At 43.3% G+C, this 20,075-nt stretch overlaps 1 protein-coding gene across 2 annotated transcripts in view; it reads right to left on the bottom strand.

The window, feature by feature from the left end:
* Positions 1-9,279: 9,279 nt before the first annotated feature.
* The window catches only part of LOC144694967 (uncharacterized), a 36,226-nt gene continuing 25,430 nt past the window's right edge, over positions 9,280-20,075 (bottom strand). Inside the window, exons 8-9 of one of the 2 annotated variants that reach the window (XM_078565787.1) lie at positions 16,171-16,333; positions 9,280-11,852 (exon numbers count right to left, since the gene is read on the bottom strand). In XM_078565787.1, coding sequence (XP_078421913.1) covers positions 11,633-11,852; positions 16,171-16,333 — 383 coding nt within the window. In that variant the 3' untranslated portion in view covers positions 9,280-11,632. The remainder of the gene's footprint in view (positions 11,853-16,170; positions 16,334-20,075) is intronic. The other variant, XM_078565788.1, reaches the window with a different exon arrangement.

Raw genomic sequence — 20,075 nt, 5'->3', positions numbered from 1 at the left:
GAGGGTTAGAGAGGTATTTCCCAGAATATTTTTCCTTCCAAATTGTCTTGTTTTATCTAAGTTTCATTCCCAGAAACTTGCATAGATGGAGTTGGAGTGGGGAGTGTAGAGAGTCTGGTGCAGGTATGACAATTGTGTGGGCCAGAGGGTCTTTATCTGCTCCACACTGTTTATATATTTGCAGATGAATGTAAGTTCCACTTATATGTTGGAAGATGGCTCAAGTTCACAACAGGTTCCTCGCTTCATGGCTTGTGATTCCTTCACATAGCAATTGTTATCTATTTCTGTAAGTATACATAGAAAACATAGAAACTAGGAGCAGGAGTAGGCCATTCGGCCCTTCGAGCCTGCTCCACCATTCAATATGATCATGGCTGATCATCCAACTCAATAGCCTGCTCCCACTTTCTCCCTATACCCTTTGATCCCTTTCGCTCCAAGAGCTATATCTAACTCCTTCTTGAAAATAGACAATGTTTTGACCTCAGCTACTTTCTGTTGTAGTGAATTCCACAGGCTCACCACTCCCTGGGTGAGGAAATTTTTCCTCATCTCAGTCCTAAGTGGTCTACCCCGTATCCTCAGACTGTGACCCCTTGTGCTGGACTTCCCCACAATCGGGCACATCCTTCCTGCATCTACCCTGCCTCGTCCTGTGAGAATTTTATAGGTTTCTATGAGAACACCCCTCTTTTTTCTGAACTCCAGCGATCATAATCCTAACCGACTCAATCTCTCCTCATATGTCAGTCCCGCCATCCCAGGAATCAGTCTGGTAAACCTTCGCTGCGCTCCCTCTATATAAAGAACACCCTTCCTCAGATAAGGAGACCAAAACTGCACACAATATTCCAGGTGTGGTCTCACCAACACCCTGTACAATTGCAGTAAGACATCCCTGCTCCTGTACTCGAATTCTCTCGCTATGAAGGCCAACATTCCATTTGCCTTCTTTACCACCTGTTACCTGCATGCTTACCTTCAACGACTGGTGTACGAGGACACCCAGGTTTCATTGCACATTCTCCTCTCTTAATTTATAGCTATTCAGATAATTATCTGCCTTCCTGTTTTTGCTACCAAAGTGGATAACCTCACATTTACCCACATTATACTGCATCTGCCATGCATTTGCCCACTCACTCAGTATGTCCGAATCACTGAAGCATCTCTGCATACTCCTCACAGCTCACCCTCCCACCCAGCTTTGTGTCATCTGCAAATTTGGAGATATTACTTTTAGTTCCCTCATCTAAATCATTAATATATATTGTGATAGCTGGGGTCCCAGCACCGATCCCTGTGGTACCCCACTAGTCACTGCCTGCCATTCAGAAAAAGACCCGTTTATTCCTACTCTGTTTCCTGTTTGCCAACCAGTTTTCTATCCATCTCAATACACTACCCCCAATCCCATGCGCTTTAATTTTACATGCTAATCTCTTAATTGGGACTTTTACATATTCGAAAAATTCCAGTAGATTCGTCAAGCATGATTTCCCTTTCGTAAATCCATGCTGTCTCTGCCCGATTCTGCCACTGTTTTCCAAGTGCTCAGTTATTAAATCTTTTATAATGGACTCTAGAATTTTCCGCAATACCGACTTCAGGCTGACTGGTCTATAATTCCCTGTTTTCTCTCTACCTCCCTTTTTAAATAGTGGGCTTACATTAGCTACCCTCCAATCTGTAGGAAATGTTCCAGAGTCTATAGAATCTCGGAAGATGACCACCAATGCATCCACTATTTCTAGGGCCACTTCCTTAAGTACTCTGGAATGTAGATTATCAGGCCCTGGGGATTTATCGGCCTTCAATCCCATCAATTTCCCCAACACCATTTCCCTACTAATACTGATTTCTTTCAGTTCCTCCCTCTCACTAAACCCTGTGTTCCCCAACATTTCTGGTATCTTATTTGTGTGCTCCTTTGTGAAGACAGAACCAAAGTATGTATTTAGTTGGTCAGCCATTTCTTTGTTCCCCATTATAAATTCCCCCGTTTCTGACTGTAAGGGACCTACATTTGTCTTCACCAATCTTTTTCCCTTCACATACCTGTAGAAACTTTTACCGTCAGTGTTTATGTTCCCTGCAACCTTACTCTCGTACTCTATTTCCCCCTTCTTAATCAATCCATTGGTCCTCCTTTGCTGAATTCTAAACTGCTCCCAATCCTCAGTTCTGTTGTTTTTTCTGGCCAATTTGTATGCCTCTTCCTTGGATCTAATGCTATCTCTAATTTCCCTTGTAAATCATGACATTATTGCATTATGATAAGCCCATTCAGATGATTCATGTCAGCACAGCTGAAAACCTTCACTGACGGTCAGTTTTTTTCTGCTCGATGCCTGGAGAAGCATAGACATTGGAAATAAAACAGAGGAAATAGGCTGACATTGGCTTCTTGTGCTGCTGTGGGATTCCTCTGGGGAAGGGGATTATCCTGTGCCTACAGCAGGGCGGAGAGAAGGTTAAGGGGAGATTTAATAGAGGCATCCAGGACCACGAAGGCTTTTGATAGAGTAATTAAGAAGAAATTGTTTCCTCTGGCAAAAGAGATGTAAGCAGAGGACACATATTTAAAATAATTGCCAAAAGTGCCAGAGGGGTAGGCACAGTGTGGTTTTTTTTTAAATGCAGGGACTTATGACCTGGATTGCACTGCCTGAAAAGGTAGTGAAAGTACATTCAGTAATAACTGTCACAGTAATATGAATGTCAACTGTGGCTCAGTTGGTAGCCTGCTTGCTCCTGCATCATGATGTTCCAGGTTCAAGTCCCACACTCGGGCTTAAGCACAAGAATTGAGACTGGGAGAACATTGCACTGTCAGAGATGCTGCCCTCTGGATGAAATTTTAAAACTGTGCCCCATCCGCCTGCTCGAGTGGATGTAAAAAACCCCATGGGGCTGTTTTGAAGAAGAGCAGGGGATTTCTTCTGGTGTCCTAGACAATATTTATCCCTCAAACAAAGGAGAAAAAAAAAAACAGGTTACTGGTCATCATCACATTGCTGTTTGTGGGAACTTGCTGTGCACAAATTGGCGACCATGTTTCCCACATTCCCACAGCGAGTACACTTCAAGGATGCTTCATTGGCTGAAAAGCGCTTTGAGCCATCTGGTCATCATGAAGATCACTATATAAAGACAAATCCTTCTTTAACTTTCAAAAGGAATTTGGATAAGTACTTGAAGGGGAGTAGAGCAGGGTAGTGGGGCTAATTGGATATCTCTTCCAAAGAGGCATGAATGGCCTCCTTCTGTGCTGTTAGGTCCTATGACTCTAATAAATGCAGGTTTAGGGTTGTCTTGGTATTTAGGTGGCCTCACCTCATTGAGTTTCCTTACTGCCAGAGAAGTAATGGTTTGGAAATGATGGATGGAGAATTGAAATGGGGCAGAAATCAGCAACAGTACCCAAAGTAAGTCAATCTTCAGGAGAACACTCAGGAAAATTTAATGATAATTGAAAGCAAGTTTGTTCTTTCTCTTGTTAAGAAACCTTCGGAGGTCAGGAACTCTCATTCCCGATGAAGCTCGGGCCTTCCGTGCTTGCGCCAGCCGGGGAATGGCCGCACATGCACATCTACACAGGAGAAGAAGAATAGCATTCAAATGCAGGTCAGATGACCTGATACGGAGTGCCATTGTAGTGAGTGCGCCCCAGGGAGGAGTACACCGTGGGGGCGGGGGAAAAGAGAAGGTCCCAAAACAGGGAGGCTTACAGGGAGAGGTCCCTAAAAGAAGCCCCAGGTAAGGGATAAAGATAGGGAACGGAGATAGGTCCCGTAAAGTTACGAGAAGGGAGCAGAGAGACATGCTTCAATTTGAAGACAGAACTGCAAGCAGCAGCTTTTAAGCAAAGTGGGCATGAGAGAAGCCCTGAAGATCCAAGAAGACAGCCAAAGGTTGGTAACTCTGTGCTGTGGGCCACTGGGGCAAAGGTACCCCTTTGGAGCAGTGGTGTTCTGCTTGGCACAGCCGAAGACTTGACATCGTGTATGGAATGTGAAGCTTGAGTGTACTCATAAATCCAGGGGAAAACAATTTAGGGAGGTGAGACTGAAATCCTGAGAGGTAGATCGTTGTTGAAATTGTCTGAGTGGGAGTGACATTTGGAGAGAATTCCAAGGCAAGATCTTCAAATGTGGAGATGGAAATTATTGTGAGAAAGACCAAGTTTCAATGAGATTGGTTGACTCATAATGTGACAAATATCTGGGTGAGTTGTTGAAAAATCCATGGACTCTGTTTTGGTCACATCTGTCATCTATTGTGTAGTGTGGTGTGTCCGACCACAGTTCACCTGTATTAGATATTTTAAATTGTTTTATCTTTCTGAACTTGTATGGTAAAGTTTATTCTTGTTTGTTCAAAGCTTTTGGAATCTTGTGGCTTTGTTCACTTTTCTTTATTCATTCATGGGATGTGGGCGTTGCTGGGCTGGGCCAGTGTTTGTTGCCCATCCCTAGTTGCCCTTGGGAAGGCGGTGGTGAGCTGCCTTCTTGAGCCGCTGCAGTCCATGTGGTGTAGGTACACCCACAGTGCTGTTAGGGAGGGAGTTCAAGGGTTTTGACCCAGCGACAGTGAAGGAACGGCGATATATTTCCAAGTCAGGATGGTGAGTGATTTGGAGGGGAACTTGCAGGTGGTGGTATCCCCATCTATCTACTCCCCTTGTCCTTCTAGATGGTAGCGGTCGTGGGTTTGAAAGGTGCTGTCTAAGGAGCCTTGGTGAATTCCTGCAGTGCGTCTTGTAGATCGTACACACTGCTGCTACTGTGCATCGGTGGTGGAGGGAGTGAATGTTTGTGGATGTGGTGCCAATCAAGTGGGTTGCTTTGTCCTGGATGGTGCCCAGCTTCTTCAGTGTTGTTGGAACCTCACTCATCCAGGCAAGTGGGGAGTATTCCATCACACTCCTGACTTGTGCCTTGTAGATGGTGGACAGTCTTTGAGTCAGGTGAGTTATTCGTTGCACGATTCCTAGCCCCTGGCCTTCTCTTGTAGCCACAGTATTTATATGGCTAGTCTAGTTCGGTTTCTGGTCAATAGTAACCCCCAGGTTGTTGATAGTGGGGGATTCAGTGATGGTAATGTCATTGAACATCAAGGGGTGATGGTTGGATTCTCTCTTGTTGGAGATGGTCATTGCCTGATACTTATGTGGCGCGAATGTTACTTGCCACTTGTCAACCCAAGCCTGGATATCGTCCAGGTCTTGCTGCATTTGGACATGGACTGCTTGAGTATCTGAGGAGTCATGAATGGTGCTGAACATTGTGCAATCATCAGCGAACATCCCCACTTCTGACTTTATGATGGAAAGAAGGTCATTGATGAAGCAGCTGAAGATGGTTGGGCCTAGGACACTGCCCTGAGGAACTCCTGCGGTGATGTCTTGGAGCTGAGATGACTGACCTCCAACAACCACAACCATCTTCCTTTGTGCTGGGTATGACTCCAACCAGTGGAGAATTTTCCCCCTGATTCCCATTGACTCCAGTTTTGCTCGGGCTCCTTGATGCCACACTTGGTCAAATGCTGCCTTGATGTCAAGGGCAGTCACTCTCACCTCACCTCGGGAATTTAACTCTTTTGTCCATGTTTGAACCAAGACTGTAATGAGGTCAGGAGCTGAGTGTCCCTGGTGGAACCCAAACTGGGCATCAGTGAGCAGGTTATTGCTAAGCAAGTGCCGCTTGATAGCACTGTTGATGACCCCTTCTATTACTTTACTGATGATCGAGAGTAGACTGATGGGGCAGTAATTGGCCAGGTTGGATTTGTCCTGCTTTGTGTGTACAGGACATACCTGGGCAATTTTCCACATTGCCGGGTAGATGCCAATGTTGTAGCTGTACTGGAACAGCTAGGCCAGGGGCACGGCAAGTTCTGGAGCACAAGTCTTCAGTACTATTGCCAGAATATTGTCAGGGCCCATAGCCTTTGCAGTATCCAGTGCCTTTAGCCGTTTCTTGATATCACATGGAGTGAATCGAATTGGCTGAAGACTGGCATCAGTGATGCTGGGGACCTCCGGAGGAGGCTGAGATGGATATTCCACTCAGCACTTAGTAAGTGTCTTGAATCTCAAAGTTTACCTACTTTAAACAAAACGTTAAAGGTCCCTAACTGGATCTCCCCCAAGGGTCAGGGTCTGTCCAAGGATCATAACACTCTCCTGTACCTGCAAAAAAGAAAAGGTTTCAGTGAATTCAAGCACTCACTTCTCAGTTGCTGTTTTTGTATTGCAGTCACTGCTCTTTATTTACATTGTTTTGCTGTAAATATTCAGTTTCATCAATCTTTAAGGTGCGTTGTTTGTTATTAATTTCAGTAATAAACTAGAAGGGAATTGGAAAACTATAAAACATTCTTTGTCTATATCAGCCATCATCAATGGACAATCATCAAACATACAAATATTCCCACGTGGGAGGAAACCAATCAGGGAAACTCTTCTACTAAAGTTAAATAATAAAGCTGCATCACCGGCCTGTAATTTCCTGGATTATCCCTGCTACCTTTCTTAAACAATGGAACAACAATGGCCATTCTCCAGTCCTCTGGGATCTCACCCGTAGCCAGTGAGGATACAAAGATTTCTGCCAAGGCCCCAGCAATCTCCTCCCTTGCCTCCCTCAGTACTCTGGGGTAGATCCCATCTCACCCTGGGGACTTATCCACCTTAATATTCTTCAAGACGCCTAACACCTCTTTTTTGATCTCAACATGATCCAGGCTATCTACACACTCTTCCCTAGACAAATCGACCGCTAAGTTCTTCTCTTTGGTGAATACCGATGAGAAGTACTCATTTAGTATCTCTCCCATTTCTTCTGGCTCCACACACAGATTCCCACCTCTGTCCCTGAGTGGGACTACCCTTTCCCTGGCTACCCTCTTGCTTTTTACATATATATAAAAAGTTTTGGGATTTTCCTTAATCCTGGTTGCCAATGACTTTTCATGACCCCTTTTAGCCCTCCTGACTCCTTAAGTTTCTTCCTACTTTCTTTATATTCTCCACAGGCTTCATCTGTTCCCAGCCTTCTAGCCCTTACGAATGCTTCCCTTTTCTTTTTGACTAATCTCACAATATCCTTCGTTATCCAAGGTTCCTGAAACTTGCCATACTTATTCTTCATCCTAGCAGGAACATGCCAGTCCTGAATTCTTATCAACTGACATTTGAAAACCCCCCACGTCAGTTGTTGATTTGCCCTCAAATATCCGCCTCCACTCTAGATTCCTCAGTTCCTGCCTAATATTGTTATAATTAGCCTTCCCCCAAGTAAGCACCCTAACCCGAGGACTCCTGTTATCCTTATCCACCAGTACCTTGAAATTTACTGAATTATGGTCACTATTCCAGAAATGCTCCCCTACTGAAACTTCGACCACCTGGCCGGGTTCATTCCCTAATACCAGGTCCAGTATTGCCCCTTTCCTAGTTGGACTATCTAAATATTGTCTCAGGAAGCCCTCCTGGATGCACCTTACAAATTCTGCACCATCCAAACCCCTAGCACTAAGTGATTCCCAGTCAATATAGGGAAAGTTAAAATCACCCACCACAACAACCCTATTGCTTTTACATCTTTCCAAAATCTGCCTACATAACTGTTCCTCAATCTCTCACCTATTCCGGAGCTCTACCCATATCGCCTTGCTGTATGAGCCTTCCGAGGTATCCTCCTATTGTACAGCTGTGATATTCTCCTTAACCAGCAGTGCAAATACCCCACCTCTTCTACATCCCTCTCTATCTGCCTGAAACATCTAAATCCTGGAACGTTTATCTGCTAATCCTGTCCATCCTTCAACCAAGTCTCTGTAATAGCAATAACATCATAGTCCCAAGTACTAATCCAAGATCTAAGATCATCTGCCTTGCCTGTTATACTTCTTGCATTGAAACAAATGCATTTCAGACCCCCAGTCCCACTGTGTTCAGTAATTTCTCCCTGCCTGCTCTTCCTCTTAGTCCTTCTGGCCATATTCACTAGTTTCCAGTCATTTATTTCATATGTTGACCTATTGCTCTGGTTTGCACCCCCCTGCCATACTAGTTTAAACCCTCCTGAGTGACACTAGCAAACCTCGCAGCCAAGATATTGGTGCCCCTCCAGTTTAGATGCAACCCGTCCTTCTTGTACAGGTCCCACCCGCCCCGGAAGAGATCCCAATGATCCAAATTTCGGAGACCCTCCCTCCTACACCATCTGTTCAGCCATGTGTTTAGCTGCACTATCTTCCGATTTCTAGCCTCACTGGCACGTGGCACAGGGAGTAATCATGAGATTACAACCCTAGAGGTCCTGTTTTTTAAACTTTCTGGCTAACTCCCTGAACTCCCACTGCAGGACCTTGTCACTCTTCCTGCCTATGTCATTAGTACCAATGTGTACCACGACCTCTGGCTGTTCTCCCTCCCCCTTCAGAAGGAGAGAGAAAACAGGGAACTACAGACCTCTTAGCCTGTAGGGAAAATATTAGAATCTATAAAGGATGTGATAACTGGATATTTAGAAAATAATGATCTGATTAGGCAGAGTCAACGTGGATTTATGAAAGAGAAATAGTGTTTGACAAACTTGGAGTTTTTTTTGAGTGTGTTACTAGCAGATTAGATAAGGGCGAACCAGTGGATGTGGCGTATTTGGATTTTCAGAAGCCTTTTGATAAGGTCCCACACAAGAGTTTTGTAAGCAAAAATTAGAGCACATGGAATAGGGGGTAATATACTGGCATGGATTGAGAATTGGTTAACGGACAGAACAAATAGGAAAAAACAGGTCATTCTGTCTCTTATTTTGAAATGTGTATCCCCTAGTGTCAATTTCCCAACTTTGGTCAGGTTGTAACCATGTCTCTGTAATGATTAACTCTAAATCATTTATATTAAGCTGTGTATTATAGCAAACAGAACTGGAAAGAGTACTCATGGTGCAGTCTTGGCAACACTTTTCTTTACCTTATGCTCTATTGTTCAGCCATGTAGCTTAATGTTGCTCTGCATGAGTCAGCCTTGGGTCAGTGATGCATTCTCACTTCTTCAGCACAAGGACTGAAGCCAACCAGTATCTTTTCTGGAGAACTAAAAGTAGGCTATAAATGGAGCCATGCCAGTTTTTCCCACATCCCAAAAATCTGTTACTTGCAAGCAAAAAGTTGGAATTAATAGGTGCAATTTTCAAATGTATAAAATAGGTTTTTAGCTTTGGATGCCCTGCTTAGATATCATAAAGGTTTTTTTAAAAAAACTTGTAGAGAAACCAGAATAAATTTAATTCCATAAAGTTAATTGCTCCACATTACATACATTATATAAAAGATACAGAAAAAGTTTCAGGTCAGGCAAAAAAGCTCCTTTTCCATTAATCAAACAAGAGAGTTCTGGAACCAATTTTGGCAATAATAGGTCAATTACTAACTTCTAGTTATGTATGTGGGTGGGAAAAAGCTAGCAGAAATCAATGTTTAACATTTACTGCCCAACTGATTTGGGATTCTAACTTTGAATGGAGATTTCATGAAGGTGCAAGACAAGTTAAGGTACACAAGTTAGAGCTTCTTGCAGTCAAAAGGATAGTACAGCTGTTAATATTTTCGCTATTAAGCATATCGTGCGTACCAGATAGTGGTTGCAGTATACAGTAATTGCCTAACAGATTGAGTTATTGAAGTAAACATTAGTAACTTCCCCAATGTCAGTGAAAGGGATTGGCAAATCAGGGAGGATATAGGTGATGCACCAAAGGATATTGATATTGCTGGAAAGAGGCATTTTGCCCAAGCTTTTCATCTTGCACTCATCAGGACATTTCACAATACAAATCCAAGGGAGACGACAAATTTATGCTGTATGAGAGGAGAGTGCTGATTAGTTGGCAAGTGGATTCTGATTGGTAGATACATCACCATGGATGGTGCACCAGTTGATAGTGGCTGACAGTTAACTGCCAAGTACTATTTGAAATTTAAACCAGGCAGCTTGACTCTAATTGGTCAAGGCATTGACCTGAAGAATGAGTCCTGCATATTAACCAGAGTCCTGCTCTTGATTTATTTCTTTTACAAGACACATGATGCCAGTATTCAAGATGCTCACAAAGCATATAGCATGCCCAGATCAAAACCACACATCAATGCATTATCTTCCAAGCAGAAGAAGCCTTTTATAAAACAGCCTCCATTTGCTCAGAAAAAAATTGAGCTTTTCTCAAGAGCTGAGATTTCAAACTTGGGGCCCAGTCCAATGAGCAAACCCGTCAAAAACCCCCTGCAGCTCAACTAATACATTTATAAATAGAGCTTGAGGAATCAACAGGGGCCAGTTGTTTTTTAAATAATGCAGGCCATTTTATTTTCTTATGTTGCATGCTTATCTGCTTTTATCTAAAAATTCAACATCTTTAAAACCTTAAATCCCAAATGCCCAATTTTACAAAGTAGAAAGACACCCCACTCTTGATCCCTGTGTTGGTTGACATTGTAAATGGTTCCCTTAAGGACTGTCTCATACTTTTCAATCACTGTCAACATCTTTCTCCAAATTATTGCCCCATCTCCATCCTCTCTTTCCTCTGTAAAGTCAGTGGTCAACATTTCCACAACTCCATGACTAATTCAGGTTTCCACTTTGACCATGGCACAAAAATGACTAAACAAAGTAAGAAACAACATTGTCTGTGACTATGGGGTATGATTCACATTTTTCCTCTTTAGTCATTGATATAGCCCACACCGTCCTCGTCTCGTCTATCCCAGTGGGGCTGTACTCACTCTTATCTATCCGACTGTAGCCAGCTAGATCATCTTCAGCAATGGCCTTCCATTCTTGTTCCTTAACACCGTCATCTGAAGACTTGGCATCAGTTCCCTCATCTTTCACTGATGACACCCAGATCTACCCGTTTGTCACCTTTCTCAACTCCTTTGCTGCCTCTACATTGTCTTACTGCTTATCCAGTCTTGGATGAGCCACAATTTCTTCCAGTTATACATCAGTAAAACCAACCATTGCTCCTGTGCATTTGACTGAACAAACTTGCTCAGTAGTTTTAGTCTGTGTCCATTGACCAATTGTCGTTTTACCCTTTTGGAAGGTGAGGGACTTGGCTGTTGAACTGTGCAACTACGAGTAAAGTGGTGGGAAAAAGCACAGGCTGCAACACCCTCCTCCATCGCTGCAGAGACTGCAGGCAAAAGCACATTGAAGCATTTAAAACTTATGGCAAAACATTCAGAGAAGAGATTATAATGAAGGAAAGGGGACTAAACCAGAAAAAGTGACAAGTGACAGCAGAGGGAGAATAACTGTTTTCAATGTTTATCATTGAAGCTCAGGGTTAATACAATAAAGGTCTTTTCAACAGGTGAGAACTTGCATTACTGGAATGTTAGTGAAAACAGAGCAAGACCTGCCCAAGGAGTCATATGCTGGCATGTTCAGAGATATAGATATGGGCCAATTTTTAACGTTATAAATGACTAAAATGAGTTTATTATGTACATTCTTAATACATTTCATATTAGTTATAACAAGGCTATTTATAAAAGAACGCAGGCAGTGCTTGAAGTACGTACACAAGTGTTTTAGAGAGCCACATTTTAGTCATTCTCCCAGCAGGGCCCGGTTTTCTCTATAAACAAAAGTTTCTGCCTCCTCCACAGCTAAAAGTTCATTTAGCGAAGTCACACAGCAGTCATGTTCTTTCAGCATCTCAGGGTATGAAGCAGATACATGCTCAATCCGTACAGAGCGGCGGACCGGGGTGAGGAACTTCACATCTTGTTTCCCAATAGACCATATTCTGTCTGCAGTTTCTTTTCCTCTGTGAAGAAAGATGTAGTTTAAAAACATACACCATTTAATTCTCTCAAGTCCTCACCTTTGAGAGGCAGGAAAGCCCAGAATCCAGGTTGCAAGTGTCGATCAGGATAGAGAATTACCTCCTAACTGACCAACACGTCATCTATCCAAAATGGAGTATGATAGAGAGCATCACCTTGGAAGCACTCCACCTGAACCAATGGAGGAACAGAAGAATTTTCATTTCTATAGTGCCTTTCACAACCTCAAGATGTTCGTACATAGCAAGATTCCACAATGTCATAAATGACCAGATAATCTTTTTTAGTGATGTTAGTTGAGGGATAACTATTTGGCCAGGACCAATACTGCAAAGGGGGATGAAGTATAAAAGTAGGGAAGTCTTGCTACAACTGTACAGGGCATTGGTGAAACTGCATCTGGAATACTGTGTACAGTTTTGGTCTCTTTATTTAAGGATATATTTGCATTGGAAGCAGTTCAGAGAAGGTTCACTAAGCTGATTCCTGGGATGAAAGGGTTGTCTTATGAGGAAAGGTTGAGCAGGTTGGGCCTATACTGACTGGAGTTTAGAAGAATGAGAGGTGATCTTATTGAGACATATAAGATTATGAGGGGGTTTGACAAAGTAGATGCCCTCATCGTGGAATCTGGAACTAGGGGGCACAGTTTAAGGATTCTCCCATTTAAGACAGAAATGAAGGGGAATCTTCTCTCAAAGGGTTATTAGTCTTTGGAATTCTCTCCACCCAGTGGAGGCTGGGTCATTGACTATATTCAAGAGTGAGTTAGGCAGATTTTTGATTGACAAGGGAGTTAGAGGTTACAGGGGGACAGGCAGGAAATGGAGTTAAGGCCACAATCAGATCAGCCATGATTCTATTGACATTGAATTGTGTATCAGGCTCGATGGCCTAAATGGCCTACTCCTGCTCCTACTTATGTTCTTGTTAGAACACTGAGAGAATGCTTCAGCTGCTCATTTTGAAAGACTGCCATGGGACCCTTTGGGTTAACTGACAGGGTGGATGAGCTTCAACAGGGCAGTGCTGCCTCAGTACTAGATTACTTGCTCAAGTATCTGGAATGGGGTGTGAACACATCTTGTTCAAACTCAAAGGCCAGATTCTATCAACAAGCCAAGGTTACACCAGTGTCAAAATGGCCAGCAGGGTCACATCTGTTAAAACAGTTAAAACAGGGCTAATACTTCGTACAGAACTTCCCATTAAGGTCAGTCAACAGTGTATTAACACAGCCCAAAGATATTCCTATATTAAATATTCCTAGCTAACAGAAAATTATTACTGAAAGACACCACAGACAATCACTAATGTCACTAGGTAGAGGTAAAAGCTGCTAAACTGCCCAGCGCAACACAAAACTGCACATTTGCACTTTGATTGCCTGGTCTGTGCTTAATGAATGGTTAGTCGAATAGCAATTAGCCTCAGCTCTCAATGGTTGTGGGGTGGAGAGTGGCCAAAAGTCCAATCCTGATTACTGGCTAATGACTCCTTGAAAGCGAGCGGATGTAAATGGTAGGTGAGGAAATTAAGAATAAAAAGAACATATTTTCATGCTCAGATTATAGATCATCCTATTGACATATAGGACATACCATGTGTATGATCAATCAAGGCTAATGTCTTTGGCCAATGGTGCCTCAGAAGAATATTTGGAGTCTATTGGTAAAAGTAGATCAGTAATGGGGCAAATCAAAGTGCAGCACACAATTTGCTCTCTCAGACCATCGGTCTCCAATGATCGCTAGTATTTTGGCTTATCGGGCAGTCAGAACAGGGAGACCATAAGACATAGGAGCAGAAATTAGGCCATTCGGCCCATCGAGTCTGCTCCGTCAGTCAATCATGGCTGATAAGTTTCTCAACCCCATTCTCCCGCCTTCTCCCCGTAACCTTTGATACCCATACCAATCAAGAACCTATCTATCTCAGTCTTAAATACACTCAATGACCTGGCCTCCACAGCCTTCTGTGGCAATGAATTCCATAGATTCACCACTCTCTGGCTAAAGAAGTTTCTCCTCATCTCTGTTCTAAAAGGTCTTCCCTTTACTCTGAGGCTGTGCCCTCGGGTCCTAGTCTCTCCTACTAATGGATCTTCCCCATGTCCACTCTATCCAGGCCTTTCAGTATTCTGTAAGTTTCAATCAGATCCCCCCTCATCCTTCTAAACTCTATCGAATATAGACCCAGAGTCCTCAAACGTTCCTCATATGTTAAGCCTTTCATTCCTGGGATCGTTCTCGTGAACCTCCTCTGGATCCTCTCCAGGGCCAGCACATCCTTCCTGAGATACGGGGCCCAAAATTGCTCACAATATTCTAAATGTGGTCTGACCAGAGCCTTATAAAGCCTCAGCAGCACATCCCTACTTTTATATTCTAGTCCTCTCGAAATAAATGCCAACATTGCATTTGCCTTCCTAACTACCGACTCAACCTGCAAGTTAACCTTAAGAGAATCCTGGACTAGGACTCCCAAATCCCTTTGCACTCCAGATTTCTGAATTCTCTCCCTATTTAGAAAATAGTCTATGCCTCTATTCTTCCTACCAAAGTGCATGACCTCACACTTCCCCACGTTGTATTCCATCTGCCACTTCTTTGCCCATTCTCCTAATCTGTCCAAATCGTTCTGCAGCCTCCCCGCCTCCTCAATACTACCTGTCCCTCCACCTATCTTTGTATCATCTGCAAACTTAGCCAGGATGCCCTCAGTTCCTTCATCTAGATCATTAATGTATAAAGTGAAAAGTTGTGGTCCCAACACTGACCCCTGCAGAACTCCACTAGTCACTGGCCACCATCCTGAGAAGGACCCCCTTATGCCCACTCTCTGCCTCCTGCCAGACAGCCAATCTTCTATCCATGCTAGTACCTTGCCTCTAACACCATGGGCTCTTATCTTACTGAGCTGCCTCCTGTGCGGCACCTTGTCAAAGGCCTTCTGGAAGTCCAAGTAGATAACATCCATTGGCTCTCCTTTGTCTAACCTACTCGTTACCTCCTCAAAGAGTTCTAACAGATTTTTCAGGCATGACCTCCCTTTGATGAAACCATGCTGACTTTGCCCTATTTTACCATGCACTTCCAAGTATTCTAAAATCTCATCCTTAATAACGGACTCTAAAATCTTACCAATGACCGAGGTCAGGCTAATCGGCCTGTAATTTCCCGTCTTTTGCCTCATTCCCTTCTTAAACAACGGGGTTACATTAGCGATTTTCCAGTCGTCTGGGACCCCCCGACTCCAGTGATTCCTGAAAGATCACCACTAACGCTTCCACTATCTCCTTCAGAACTCTGGGGTGTAATCCATCTGGTTCAGGTGATTTATCCACCTTCAGACCTTTCAGTTTTCCTCGCACCTTCTCCTTGGTAATGGCCACCATACTCACCTCTGCCCCCCGACTCTCTTGAACTTTGGGGATGTTACTCGTATCTTCCACCGTGAAGAGTGACACAAAGTACCTATTCAGTTCCTCCGCCATTTCTTTGTTCCCCACTACTACTTCTCCAGCACCATTTTCCAGCGGCCCAATGTCCACTTTTGCCTCTCTCTTACCCTTTATATATCTAAAAAAACTCTTGCAATCTTCTTTTATATTACTGGCTAGAGGAGGAGACTGGCGATGTTCTAGAGGAGAGTCAACAGTCTTAATCTTGGAGAGAAAGAATTGAAAGGGAAAGGAAAGCAGTAAATGCTGTAAAAACATTGGCCAATCAACATCTGAAACTTTCTGATAGCTGCTGATTTGAGCATTTTCAGTTTATTTTTAACATAAACCCCTGGTACCATCAGAATGCAAAGGAGCTGCGATGGAAATGTGAACTGTGCCCAGAATTACAAAGCAAACAGAGACAGCAACTGAACTCAAGGCAGCTGGCCCATTGTGTTGCTTGGATACAATACAGACTGATTGTAATGCACTGATTCCTGTGATTTCTCAATGTTTTTATTGGCAAGCAAAAGAGTAGTTGTTCGCCCAAGGTCTTCCCATTCCAGTAATCCACATATACTGCCCACTCTTTTCTCCTTAATCCTAATCTCACATCCTGGTGAGTTAGAGATTTCCAACTGAACAGTAGACCTTTTCCTAGTCTCTGTTGGCTAGCCCTTACAATAATTATTTCCAAAGAACCAGGATAATGACCAGTTGTTCAAATCAAACAATCGACTATTAGGCATACCATCCAGACTGAAGCAATTAAAGGAATCGTTGTACGTCACCCTCTTGCAAGCAATTCCAGCAGATTTAAATTTTAATCGCTTTTTCCACTCCCAATTCCTTACCTGAGCGCTTGAGGCATTGCAGTAACTCTGTATTTGACCACAGATGAACCGTGCCCATCTGTTTTCTCATATAAAACCCTGGTTGCTGTCATATGTGGTGTGACCGTGGCTAATTCGCCAAAATCTTCAGTTTCATAATCCTCAGTTTCATTCTCTTCTTCTGCTGTCAAAGGACAAGAACAGTCAAAATTGAGAAAAAGCCAATCAAAATTTGGTAGAAAGAATGAGGAGAGGCAGTATAAACTGAAGGGTATAATTCTGAAGAGAATGCAGGGAGACTTGGGGGTTGTATGCCCACAAAATGTTGAAGGTGGCAGGATAGATTGAAAAAGCAGTTAATAAGGCATATGGATTCCTGGGTTTTATAAATAGAGTCAGAGTGCAAAAGGAAGTAATGTTGAACCTTTATAAAGCTCTGGTTTGGCCTTAACTGGAGTAGTGTCCCCAATTCTGGGCACCGCACTCTAGGAGGATATGAAGGCATGAGAGAGGGCACAGAAAAGATTCATGAGAATGGTTCCAGGGAGGATGAGGGGATTCAGTTGCATAGATCGATTGGAGAAGCAGGGGCTATTCTCTTTAAAGAGAACACTGGGAGGAAATTTGATAGGTGTTCAAAATCATGAGGGGTCTGGACCGAGTGGATAGAGACCGTTCCCATTGTCAGAAAGGGGCAAGAACCAGATTTCTCAAAAAAACCCAAAGGTAGCCCGAGGAAGCGTCTTTTTTCTGTACAGGGTGGTTAGAATTTGGAATGCACAATGCATTCCAAAGTGGAGGCAGATTCAATTGTGACTTTCTAAAGGGAATTGGATAAGCACCTGAAGGGAACATATCTTTGCAGGACTACAGGGAAAGAGCAGCTTAATGGGATTCACTAAATAGCTCTTGCAGAGAGTCAGCATGGACTCAACAGGCCAAATGGCTCTCTTCTGTGGTGCAACCATTCTATGATCCTGTGAAGTTCACTTTTCTCTCATTCTAACTCATCTATTTTTCGCCAATTTAAATTTCTGACTTGGTCTACGCTATCTTTTAGTTATATTGAGGGCTCATCCTCTGCATATCATTAAATATTTTATCAAACAGTATCTGCATGAACATCCATTTTTTTGCACTACATTGCTCAATTTCCTTGCCTCTGTCCTTAAGGTTTTACACAGAAGAAAACATGCTTCTCTACATCTATTTCAATTCACTGCAAGTGCTTTTCAGAGCATTACGACCAGAACAGGACACAGAACTCCACCTGCATTTTCCTCAGTATAACCTCTACACATGTACTGTATCTATCAAACATTCAACTTTATCCATCAAACATTTGACTTAATTACAAGAGAATCATACCACGTTATACAGGAAGGGACAGGACTGACCTAGGGGCCAAAACAAAAGAGTGATGAACTAGTCTTGAGCATTAATATTTATCAGTTCACACACAATTTCGTCTTCTCTCCCAGAGTTATTAACTGTTGTTGGGCACATTTCTAACTAGCACTAGCCACTTTCCAGTCTCTTGGACAAGCCCCCATATCATTCATACTTCAACTGCATAATGAGGGTCATGCTATTTCACAAAAAGGGGAAAGTGAGCAAGGCCAGCCTGAACCTATCCTCACCATACATTTACACCCACACTTTTGAAGGGCACCAAAAGCAATCAGGAACAGGATCTGAGCTCCACTCTAACACAGGTTGGAGATGATTGCTGGAGTAATCTTCCTGCAGCACAGCCAAAATCAACTAACTCAGCAGTCAGGGTGCAGTTCTATTGCAAGATCATGGGCCCAAAACATCCAAAAGGCAATTAAGGATGGACAATAAATGCTGGCCTACCCGTATCCCATGAACAAATAAAAAACAAGTGAGCATTTCCAGCATTTTGTTTGTATTTTAGATTTTCTGCAGTTTTGCCAAATCTGGAGTCTTTCTGGTCTATACGGCTGAGCTGATCACTGCCTTCGAGGCACTTATTTAAATTAACAGGAGCACAATAAATGTATGTATAGTATAGGAAAGAATGGCATTCCAGAACAAACAAATTGATTAGATGTCTGAAAAATTTGTTCTCACTATAGTGTGATGTTTAAAACACAGCAAATTTATGGCACAGAAGCATGTAATCGTGTGGCTGAAAAAGAGTTATCTACCGAAGTCCCATTTTCCAGCTCTTGGTCTTTAGCCCTGTAGGTTACAACATGAGAGGTTTTGCCTCTACCACCATTTCAATAAGTTCCTGACTCCTACCGCCCTCTGGGGGAAAACATTTCCTAACTTCCCTCTAATCAAAATTGGAGTCAATGGGAATCAGCGGGGAAACTCTCCACACAAAGGAAGATGGCTGTGGTTGTTGGAGGTCAATCACCTCAGTCCCGGGACGTCACTGCAGGAGTTCCTCAGGGTAGTGTCCTCAGCCCAGCCATCTTCAGCTGCTTCAATCAATGACCTTCTTTCCATCATAAGGTCTGAAAGTGGGGATGTTCGCTGATGATTGCACAAAGTTCAGCACCGTTTGTGACTCCTCAGATACTGAAGCAGTCCATGTCCAAATGCAGCAAGAGCTGGATAATATGCAGGTTTGGACTGACAAGTGGCAACTAACATTCGTGCCACACAATTGCCAGGCAATGACCATCTCCAACAAGAGCAAATCTAACATCGCCCCTTGACATTACCATCACCAAATCCCCCATTATCAACATCTTGGGGGTTACCATTGACCAGAAGCTGATTTTTAATTCATTCATAGGATGTGGCTGTCACTGGCTAGGCCAGCATTTACTGCATAAATACTGTGGCTACAAGAGGTTAGGAATTCTGCAGCAAGTAACTTACCTCCTGACTTCCCAAAGGCTGCCCACCATCTAGAAGTCACAGGAGTGTGATGGAATACTCTCCATGTTTGCCTGGATGAGTGCAACTCCAACAACACTCCAGAAGCTTGACACCATCCTGGACAAAGCAGCCCGCTTCATTGGCACCACATCCACAAACATTCACTCCCTCCACCACCGAAGCACAATGGCAGCTGTGTGTACCATCTACAGGATGCACTGCAGGAATTCACCAAGGCTCCTTAAACTGCACTTTACAAACCCATGACTGCTACCATCTAGAAGAACAAAGGCAGCAGACACATGGAAACACCATCACCTGGAAGTTCCCCCTCCAAGCCTCACGCCATCCAGGCATGGAACTATATTGCCGTTCCTTCACTGTTGTTGGGTCAAAATCCTGGAATTCCCCTCCATAACAGCACTGTGGATGTACCTACACCACATGGACTGCAGCGGTTCAAAAAGGCAGCTCATCACCACCTTCTCAAGGGCAACTAGGGATGGGCAATAAATGCTGGCCTAGCCAGTGACAGCCACATCCTATGAATGGATTAAAAAAAAATCCTTCTATCAATTATTTGAAATCTTTGCCCCCTGATTATTGACTTCCCTAATGGAAATAGGTCCTTTCTATCCACTCTCTTCCAACCCCTCAATTATCTTATATACCTCAATTAAATCTCCCCTCAGCTTCCTCTGTTCCAAGAAAACCCTACCTATCCAATCTCTCCTCAGTAAAAATGCTCATCAATCTCCTCTCTACTGTGACCACATCCTTCATAGAAACTAGGAGCAGGAGTAGGCCATTCGGTCCTTCGAGCCTGCTCTGCCATTCATTTGATCATGGCTGATCATCCAACTCAATAGCCTGCTCCCACTTTCTCCCCATATCCTTTGATCCCTTTCGCCCCAAGAGCTATATCTAACTCCTCCTTGAAAACATACAATGTTTTGGTCTCAACTACTTTCTGTGGTAACAAATTCCACAGGCTCACCACTCTCTGGGTGAAGAAATTTCTCATCTCAGTCCTAAATGGTCTACCCCATATCCTCAGACTGTGACCCATG

The sequence above is a fragment of the Cetorhinus maximus genome, chromosome 20 (assembly GCF_964194155.1).
Source record: "Cetorhinus maximus chromosome 20, sCetMax3.hap1.1, whole genome shotgun sequence".
Classification (NCBI taxonomy): domain Eukaryota; kingdom Metazoa; phylum Chordata; class Chondrichthyes; order Lamniformes; family Cetorhinidae; genus Cetorhinus; species Cetorhinus maximus.
The sequence above is the reverse complement of the archived record's forward strand: the minus strand, read 5'-3'. Positions and strand labels throughout refer to the sequence as shown.